The sequence below is a fragment of the Eriocheir sinensis genome, chromosome 29 (genome assembly GCF_024679095.1).
Source record: "Eriocheir sinensis breed Jianghai 21 chromosome 29, ASM2467909v1, whole genome shotgun sequence".
Classification (NCBI taxonomy): Eukaryota; Metazoa; Arthropoda; class Malacostraca; order Decapoda; family Varunidae; genus Eriocheir; species Eriocheir sinensis.
The window spans coordinates 12,032,454-12,042,453 of NC_066537.1; the positions used below are offsets into that span (position 1 = coordinate 12,032,454).

At 40.7% G+C, this 10,000-nt stretch overlaps 1 protein-coding gene across 6 annotated transcripts in view; it reads left to right on the forward strand.

Moving 5' to 3' along the window:
• LOC127005069 (adhesion G protein-coupled receptor A3-like) overlaps positions 1-10,000 on the forward strand; it is a 74,593-nt gene that overhangs the window by 43,618 nt on the left and 20,975 nt on the right. For all 6 annotated transcript variants that reach the window (XM_050873547.1, XM_050873553.1, XM_050873551.1 and 3 more), the window contains exons 4-6: positions 3,061-3,132; positions 8,932-9,003; positions 9,404-9,475. In XM_050873547.1, the coding sequence (XP_050729504.1) occupies positions 3,061-3,132; positions 8,932-9,003; positions 9,404-9,475 (216 nt within the window). The remainder of the gene's footprint in view (positions 1-3,060; positions 3,133-8,931; positions 9,004-9,403; positions 9,476-10,000) is intronic.

A 10,000-nucleotide genomic window follows, 5' to 3' on the forward strand; every position in this document is an offset into this window, starting at 1 on the left:
CTCTCTCTCTCTCTCTCTCTCTCTCTCTCTCTCTCTCTCTCTCTCTCTCTCTCTCTCTCTCTCATCGTAAACAGGCCCACGTGTGTCATCATCAGCTGTGGCGTGTAAATATCGATCAGCTGATTCATGTAAACAAAGGGATCGGATGAGAGAGAGAGAGAGAGAGAGAGAGAGAGAGAGAGAGAGAGAGAAACAGGAGTAGTAAGAAGGATAACGAAATTAAATGTAAAAGTAAACAAAAAACACACACAGAGAGAGAGAGAGAGAGATGAAATAGTGCAAATGAAAGGAAATGACATACGAGCAATGAGAGAAGAGAAAGCAATAAAAAGTGAATGAATAGAAGAAAGAAAGAAACAAAGAAAAGATGAAAAGAAAGAAAGAAAGAAAGAAGAAGGCAATAAATACTAAAGGAAAGAAAGATGGAAGGAAGGAATGAAGGAGTGAAGGAAGAATGGAAGGAAAGAATGAAAAAGAAGAAAAGGAAAAAAAAGATTGTGGAGACAAGCTAATGATATAATGAAGAGGAAGAGGAGGAAAATAAATGTAGGGAGAGGGTGGAATAGAGTGGAGGAGGGGAAGAAAGGAGATCCAGGAAATAAGGAAGAGGAAAAGGAGGAAAGCAATAAAGAAAGAAAGATAGGAAGGGAGAGGAAGAAAAGAAAGTCAAAGAGCACAAGGATAAGAAAGAGGAAGAGAGGAATGGATAATAGAAGAGAAGAAGAAGATAAATAAGAAAAGGAGGAAGGAAAGCAAGAAGGAAAAGGATTAAGAGACAGTTTAAGATCACAAGGAAAAGGAAGAGATGAAGAACAGGAGAAGAAAATAAAAAAGGAGAGGGAAATAAGATCATAAGGAAAACGAAAAAAAGGAGGAAGAGAAAGAAAGAGAAAAGGAAGACGGTGAAAGGAAGAAAAGGAGAGAAGAAAAGAGGAAAAGAAAACAATACCACAAACAAGAGGAAAAAAAGAAGAAAAGAGGAAGGAAGATCATAGGAAGACAGTGTGAAAGGACAAGGAAGAGGAAGAGGAAGAGGAGGAGGAGGTGGAGGAGGAATATATTAGAGGGAGAGAAAACATTCCTACACACATCACGGCCTATATGAAGGGAGAAGAAGAAGAAGAAGAAGAGGAGGAGGAGGAGGAGGAGGAGGAGGAGGAGGAGGAGGAGGTGTGCTGAGCAAATAAGAAGGGAGCGATAATTGGGGAAGAAGCAGCAGAGAGAGGACAAGGAGGAGGAGGAAGAGAGGAGGAGGAGGAGGAGGAGGAGGAGGAGGAGGAGGAGGAGGAGGTGGTAGGGAAGAACTAATTACTTACCAAGACGTAGAGGGTCAGAGAGGTGACAGGCTTATTTGAGAGAGAGAGAGAGAGAGAGAGAGAATAAATATACTTGCAAGAAAGAAAACAGAATTACAAGAGAAAACACACTCAGAGAGAGAGAGAGAGAGAGAGAGAGAGAGAGAGAGAGCATAAATATACTAGCAGGAAAGAAAACAGAATTACAGGAGAAAATACACTCGGCAGAGAGAGAGAGAGAGAGCAAACGCATACATCACTGTCTCGAAAAGAACAAATAATGTTTTGTGAGGCATATGAATGAAATATTTAGAGAGAGAGAGAGAGAGAGAGAGGGGGAGGGGGGTTTGCAGGAGCCATGAAGATAAATTGGTATGGAGGGACGAGGGGAGAGAAGGAGGGAAGGAAAGGAGAAAGGAAGATGGAGGGAAGGAGGAGGAGGAGGAGGAGGAAAGAAGGGAAGAAGGAGGGAAATAAAGACTGGAGGAAAATGGAGAGAAGAACATCAGAATTACCCGCAAAGTTCATTAGAGGAGGGAGGAAAGGAGAGAGAGAGATAGTAGGGAAGAGATAGGTAATTAGGGAGAGAGAGAGAGAGAGAGAGAGAGAGAGAGAGAGAGAGAGAGAGAGAGAGGCAAAAACGTAAAAAAGAAAACCGTATTACAAGAAAAAAAAGAAGCAAAACTGCACACACGTCGAGAGAGAGAGAGAGAGAGAGAGAGAGAGAGAGAGAGAGCGCAAAGCCTACTCTAGCATACTCACTCTCTTACTAAACAGACTCGTGGCGGGAAAGGAAGGGAAGGGAAGGGAAGTGAAAAGGTACCCCGTTGCAGACACCTAATCATCATCATCCACCATCATCATCATCATCAGCTTTATTATTATTATTAAGGGGGCAAGTGGCAGGGGGGAGGGGAGAGGGAGGGGGGGACAGGTAAGGGCGTGGCACCGCTGTAGACAGACTATTTGTGTTTCCCTTCGGCCCTTTCACCTTTAAACGGCATCTCTCTCTCTCTCTCTCTCTCTCTCTCTCTCGCTCTCGCTCTGTTTTTTTGTTTTTTTTGTTTCCTTCTCTCTTGTCTTAACTTGCATCTGTCTCTCATTCATTATTCTCTTTTTTCTTTTTCTTTCCTTCTTTCTTTTTTTTCTTTTTTTGTCTTGAGCGTGTCATTCATATTTCTTTCCTTTTCCTTCTTTCTTTTTTCTCTTTTTCTTTCTTTCATTCTCTCTCTCTCTCTCTCTCTCTCTCTCTCTCTCTCTCTCTCTCTCTCTCTCTCTCTAAATCTTATCTCCCCTCCTTGTGTGACTGTCTCATTATCATTCTGTCCTTCACTGTCTCTCTCTCTCTCTCTCTCTCTCTCTCTCTCTCTCTCTCTCTCACGTGTCTGTTTTTACTCTCAAATTACTACGTCCTTTCCTTTCTCTCTCCCTCTCCATACTCTTTTTTACGATGGTTTCTCTCTCTCTCTCTCTCTCTCTCTCTCTCTCTCTCTCTCTCTGTCGTGCATCCCCCCTCCCTTTAGTACGTCTCCTAAAAGATAAATGGAAAATAGCGAAGCCTCCCCTGTTATATCACATCTTGTTTACATCCGTTTTCTAGATTTACGACTTCAGGGGGAGGTGAGGGCAAAGGTTTTTTTTTTCTCGGCAATATTTTTAAGGGATACTCGCCTATAATGTGAGGGTGGTGGCGCTGGGGTCGGGGTAGATAATAGGTGTTTTGGTCCTTATTTATTAACGCTATTGGTGTCTTTATCCTCCGCAGGGACCTGAAGAATAATGGCATAAGCATCGTGGAGTCGTGGACCTTTGCTAACCTGACCAACTTGAGAAGATTGTGAGTATGAGATGGAGGTTGACGTTGATGTTGTTTTGTTTTGTTTTGTTTTTTGTTTGTTCTCTCTCTCTCTCTCTCTCTCTCTCTCTCTCTCTCTCTCTCTCTCTCTCTCTCTCTCTCTCTCTCTCTCTCTCTCTCATATTATACGTTGATTCAGTATTTTGCTTTTTTATTTTTATTTCTTGTATATATTTCTCTCTTTGTCATATTACGTTGATTTAGTATTGGTTTTTGTTATTTTTCTTACATTATCTCACATTCTCTCTCTCTCTCTCTCTCTCTCTCTCTCTCTCTCTCTCTCTCTCCCGGGTTGCGCCTTTCTCTGCTTCTCTCACGTTCCTCCAGTTAGGGTGATTTACATGACTTTGGCGCGGAAGAAGAGGAGGAGGAGGAGGAGGAGGAGGAGGAAGGAAAAGGAAAAGGAAGGAAGGCGTTAGAATGAAAGATTTCAAGTGGAAGGAAATTTTAACACCTCCCTTCTCTCTCTCTCTCTCTCTCTCTCTCTCTCTCTCTCTCTCTCTCTCTCTCTCTCTCTCTCTCTCTCTCTCTCTCTCTCTCTCTCTCTCTCTCTCTCTCTCTAATGTAAATACACGTTTTATATAAGACAACACAGCCTAAACATACACTTGGAACGAATATATAAACGCAAATACACATAAATACACATAAATATATCACATAAATACACATAAATATAAATACAGAAAATAAATGAAATTTAACACTACATAGTTCGTTCCACGCTCACTAGATGGTAGCCGCGTCGCGTTCCATTACTTTCAACTCCTTTATTGTGACACATCGAATTTCCAGTCGTTATCAATAATTTATTACACCTTGGCGATGAGAAGTGTATTTGGTTGCATTTCTCTCGACCTCGTGGGTGGAAATATGTGAAGAGGAGGACGTTATGATGAAGCCTAGAGGGGCCATCACACCGGGCAAATTTTCTGTGGATCTTCAGTCAAACCACGATTTCCGCTAGCGTGGTTCTCAATTGTTTCTTGTTGTTGCTGCTGATGATGATGGTGAGTAATACCGTCGTCCTTAGGTGAAATCTCCCGTAGCTTTGGAAGATTGTGAACACGTCAGAAAACCACGGAAATGAGAACCACGCCAGCGGAAATCGTGGTTTGACTGAAGATCCACGGAAAATTTGCCCCGTGTAATTGCTCCTTAACCCTTCCGCTGTGATTGGCACGGATTTGGCTTTCACTGGTAGCCTGGTAACATATAGTGTCAGGTCTTTCTCTGCCTCTGTGGTGGATAGTGGAGTGTTTCTCATGTGGTACTGGCATGCTGGATATCCCCTCCCAAGGTGCAGGACTTTACATTTTTCTTCATTGAATTGTAGCAGCCACTTTTTGCTCCATTCCTGTAGCTTGGTGATGTCTTCTTGTAGGAAATCCACAGTCAAGGGGTTAAATGAAGAAAATGACGAGTCTGTTGTCCCTTTGTAACTCAGAAACGGTGTATAATAACGAATATTCAGTGTTTTCGTTTATTTTTTTTTTTTTTATTTTTTTTTATCTACGCCTTCGTGGCTTAGTGGTTAGCCTGCCTAGCAACGAATCCACGGGCCTGGGTTCGAATCCTGGCCTAGGCTGTCGGCGTGCGGCTCACCCAACTGCTCATCCTCCCCTCCGGGCTGGTCGATTAATGAGCACCTGGGGAAGCTGGGGAAGGTAAACTGTGGTAACCCTGTGTCCCGGGGCGATGTGTTCTAACCCACCGCAGACTCAAGGGCCAGTGTGACGGAGATGAGCACCGCGGCCATGCGCAGCTATAGCGTACACCCCCGCTTTACCTTTATCTTTATTATTTCCTAACTGTATATTCTTGTAAGCTATCTTCCACTTCCATTTTCATTTTTAATCTATTTTCTTAACCTTTTAATCTTCTTCCCTAACTAATTTCCTAACTATCGTCCTCAAAATTCTCTTTTTTTTTTTTAAGCAGTTTATTTAATCATATATATCTAACTTTCCTTCATTATTTCCACTAAATTACCCTCCATTTTCATTATAACTTTATTCAATCTTTTTCTTATATTGTTTTATGCCGTATTTTCCTTCATCGCTTCAAAGCTATATCATCCACTGTACTACCTTCCACCTGCACTAATATTGTTTTATGCCGTATTTTCCTTCATCGTTTCAAAGCTATATCATCCACTATACTGCCTTCCACCTGCACTAATATTGTTTTATGCCGTATTTTCCTTCATCGCTTCAAAGCTATATCATCCACTATATTACTACCTTCCACCTGCACTAATATTATTTTATGCCGCATTTTCCTTCATCGCTTCAAAGCTATATCATCCACTATATTACTACCTTCCACCTGCACTAATATTATTTTATGCCGTATTTTCCTTCATCATTTCAAAGCTATATCATCCACTATATTACTACCTTCCACCTGCACTAATATTATTTTATGCCGTATTTTCCTTCATCATTTCAAAGCTATATCATCCACTATATTACTACCTTCCACCTGCACTAATATTATTTTATGCCGCATTTTCCTTCATCATTTCAAAGCTATATCATCCACTATATTACTACCTTCCACCTGCACTAATATTATTTTATGCCGCATTTTCCTTCATCGCTTCAAAGCTATATCATCCACTATATTACTACCTTCCACCTGCACTAATATTATTTTATGCCGCATTTTCCATTTTTCCTTCATCGTTTCAAAGCTATATCATCCACTGTACTACCTTCCACCTGCACTAATATTGTTTTATGCTGTATTTTCCTTCATCGTTTCAAAGCTATATCATCCACTATACTACCTTCCACCTGCACTAATATTGTTTTATGCCGTATTTTCCTTCATCATTTCAAAGCTATATCATCCACTATGCTACCTTCCACCTGCACTAATATTGTTTTATGCCGTATTTTCCTTCATCGTTTCAAAGCTATATCATCCACTGTACTACCTTCCACCTGCACTAATATTGTTTTATGCCGTATTTTCCTTCATCGTTTCAAAGCTATATCATCCACTGTACTACCTTCCACCTGCACTAATATTATTTTATGCCGCATTTTCCTTCATCATTTCAAAGCTATATCATCCACTATACTGCCTTCCACCTGCACCCCTCAGACCCTCCCTAACCAGCCAGCCAGCCCTCCTCGGCAGTGTAGCGTAAGGCACTAACGTCATTACAAAGAGCGGCCGCGTTCCCTCCCCTGCTGTATGTCCGCTGAGGGACCAATGAAGTCTGCGAATGGCCTTATGACTTGGTCCGAGTAGCGTTGGGCAGGGGAGGTTAAGCTGGGTTTGGCTAGGTGAGGTTAGGTTAGGTTAAGTTGCTCTAGGCTCGGCTTGTGTTAGGTTGTGTTTGACTAGGTTAGGTTAGGTTACGTTGGGCTAAGTTTGGTTTGGTTAGGTGGTTTTAGGGTAGGTTATGTTGCTTTAGACTCGGTTAGGATGTGTTAGGCTAGGTTAGGGTAGGATAGATTAAATTAGACTAGGGTTAGGTAAATTTAGGCTATATTAGATTAGGCTAGGTCAGGTTGTTCAAGGTTATGTTAATGTGTGTAGGTTAGGTTACGTTTTGTCAGGCTAAATTAGGCTAGGTTAGGTTCTTTAATTAAGGTTAGGTTAGGGTGTGTTAGGCTAAGTTAGGGTATGTTAGGCTAGGTTAGGGTAGCTTGCTTTAGACTCGGTTAGGATGTGTTAGGCTAATTAAGGATAGGATAGGTTAGGATAGGTTTGGTCAGGCTAAATTAGGCTAGGTTAGGTAAGGTTCGGGTGTGTTAGGCCATAGGTTAGGGTAGCTTGCTTTAAATTCGGTTAGGTTAGGGTTAGGTTAGGTTACTCTGTGTTAATCTAGGTTACGATAGGATAGGTTTGGATATAGCGTAGGTAAGGATGTGTTCAGCTTCGTTAGACTAGGCTAGGTTTAGATACAGGATAGGATTACCTTGGTTTAGCCTAGGAAGCGTCAGGCTAGATTAGGGTGTGTTAAAGCTAGGTTAAGTTAGGTTAGGTTTGGATATTAAATAGGATTAGCATAGGTTAGGGTTAAGTTAGGCTAGGATAGTTTTAGATGGATGTTAGGCTTGGTTAGGCTAGATATAAAACAATTCTCTCTCTCTCTCTCTCTCTCTCTCTCTCTCTCTCTCTCTCTCTCTCTCTCTCTCTCTCTCTCTCTCTCTCTCAGAAGGTGAAAGACTGTATTAGTAATATTAGTAGCAGCACCCCAAGTCATATAAGTTTAAATGAGAGAGAGAGAGAGAGAGAGAGAGAGAGAGAGAGAGAGAGAGAGAGATTTTCTCTCTCTCTCTCTCTCTCTCTCTCTCTCTCTCTCTCTCTCTCTCTCTCTCTCTCTCTCTCTCTCTCTCTCTCTCTCTCTCGTTGTCTCCTTTCTTTTGTGTCGTTCCCAAACTTTTAAGACAAAACTTCTTAGTCATTGAACAGAACGAGTCACCTGGAACACACTCTCTCTCTCTCTCTCTCTCTCTCTCTCTCTCTCTCTCTCTCTCTCTCTCTCTCTCTCTCTCTCTCTCTCTCTCTCTCTCTCTCTCTCTCTAACTTATTACCAACATTGCTAATTCAGATTTCACGCCCTGAGAGAGAGAGAGAGAGAGAGAGAGAGAGAGAGAGAGAGAGAGAGAGAGAGAGAGAATTGGAGTGAGAATATTATGTATCACGTGGTTTTATCTTTCTCTTTTTCGTTTTCCTTTGTTCTTTCTTTCCTTTCTTTTTGTTCTTTTTCTGTTTTTTTCTTTTCCCTTTTTTTCTATCTTTCTCTTTGTACTTCATTGTTCCTTCTTTTATTGCCTTTTATTTTATTTTTATTCTGGGTGTTGTTTTAGTCTTCTTCTTCTTCTTCTTCTTTTTCTTCCTTCTTCTTTTCTTCTATTTTTTCTTTTTCTTCTTTTTCGTCTTTCTTTCCTACATTCGTTTTCTTCTTTTATCGTCTTTCTTTCCTTCTTCTTCTTCTTCTTCTTCTTCTTCTTCTTCTTCTTCTTCTTCTTCTTCTCCTCCTCCTCCTCTCGACCCATTTCTTCACGAGTATTTTTTTTTCTCGAACATTTTTTCTCTCCCAATTTTTTCCTCCATCCTTCAGGGAGGAAAAAAATAGAGAGGAACGAGGCCTGAGGAAAGACCGCCCCTCCATCACATTCTCTCTCTCTCTCTCTCTCTCTCTCTCTCTCTCTCTCTCTCTCTCTCTCTCTCTCGGGGGGATTTTGCTAACCCAACACGAAATGATGTTAAGAAACTTTCCCTTCTCTCTCTCTCTCTCTCTCTCTCTCTCTCTCTCTCTCTCTCTCTCTCTCTCTCTCTCTCTCTCTCTCTCTCTCTCTCTCTCTCTCAGCGTTGTTCTAATGAGTTAAGAGGAAATGGGAGGAGGATCAGGAGGAGGAGGAGGAGGAGGAGGAAGAAGACGAAGGAGAATTACCTCGATATTAAAGAGGAGAGGAAAATGGAGAATGTTTTAGCGGAGGAGAAAAATGAGAGAGGAGGATAATAAATAGGAGAGAGAGAGAGAGAGAGAGAGAGAGAGAGTAGTAATAGTAATAATAGAATTGATGGCATGATTGTTATAATGATGATGGAAACAGAGGAGGAGGAAGAAGGAAAGGAGGAGGACGAAGAAAAAAGAAGAGGAGGAGGAGGAGGAGGAGTTATATAAGAAGAAGTACCGAAACATTTGACAAGGACGCCAGAAAATAGTAATAGTAATAATAATAATAATAATAATAATAATAATAATAATAATAATAATAATAATAATAATAATAATGATAATAATACTCTTTGCAGGGACCTGAGTAACAATAACATCAAAAGTCTCAACGCCTCCCAGCTAGCGGGACTGACGAGCCTCAAGAAGCTGTGAGTAGTAGTAGTAGTAGTAGTAGTAGTATTAGTAGTATTAGTAGTAGTAGTAGTAGTAGTAGTTGTCGTAGTGATAGTTGTTAAATTAAGGGTGGTAGTGACCGTAGAATTTCATGTAGTTATATTTGTAGTAGTAGTAGTAGTAGTAGTAGTAGTAGTAGTAGTAGTAGTAGTTGTAGTAGTGAGAGTTGTTAAATTAAGGATGGTAGTGACCGTAGAATTTCATGTTATATTCTTTAGTAGTAGTAGTAGTAGTTGTTGTTGTTGTTGTTGTTGTAATAGTAGTAGTAGAGTAAGCTGTGATAGTAGTTTTATTAAAGAAATGTTAGAAGTAATAATAATAATAATAATAATAACGAAGATAATGATAATAATAACAATAACAACACCATTCCAGGAAGCTTGCCCGGAACCCTCTCTCGCGGCTCCATGAAGGAATACATGAAGAACTGCCGACCCTAAGAGTCATGTAAGTGTGTGTATGTGTGTGTGTGTGTGTGTGTGTGTGTGTGTGTGTGTGGCTATCCGTTTTCCATCCTTTAAACTTTACTTCTATCACTTCCTGTCATGTGGAGTCAAATAAAGGTGTTACTATAAAAATAATCTTACCGCTTCAGTACAGATTGGGCGCGAAAACCAGTGCCTTATCGAGTATTCAAAGAAAAATAATAATACCTCTAGTCTTCAATCTCCTCCTAACGCAATCTGTCATGTCAAAGAGAGGCGTTACTATAAAAAAATATTACCGCTTTAGTACAGATTGGAACCAAGTCAAAGTGCCTCTCAGAGTAATCAAAGCAGCAGACAAATAATTTACAATCTCTTCTCACCGCAACCTGTAGTACGGACGCCAGCTAGAGGGATTACTATAAAAAAAATCCTCCCGCGGAAGGACACATTGGAACCAATATTTAGTGCTTCACTGTAATCCAAACTTACTGTATTTCGAAAGTCTTTAATCTCACCGCGACCTATCATGAACATAGAAAAATAA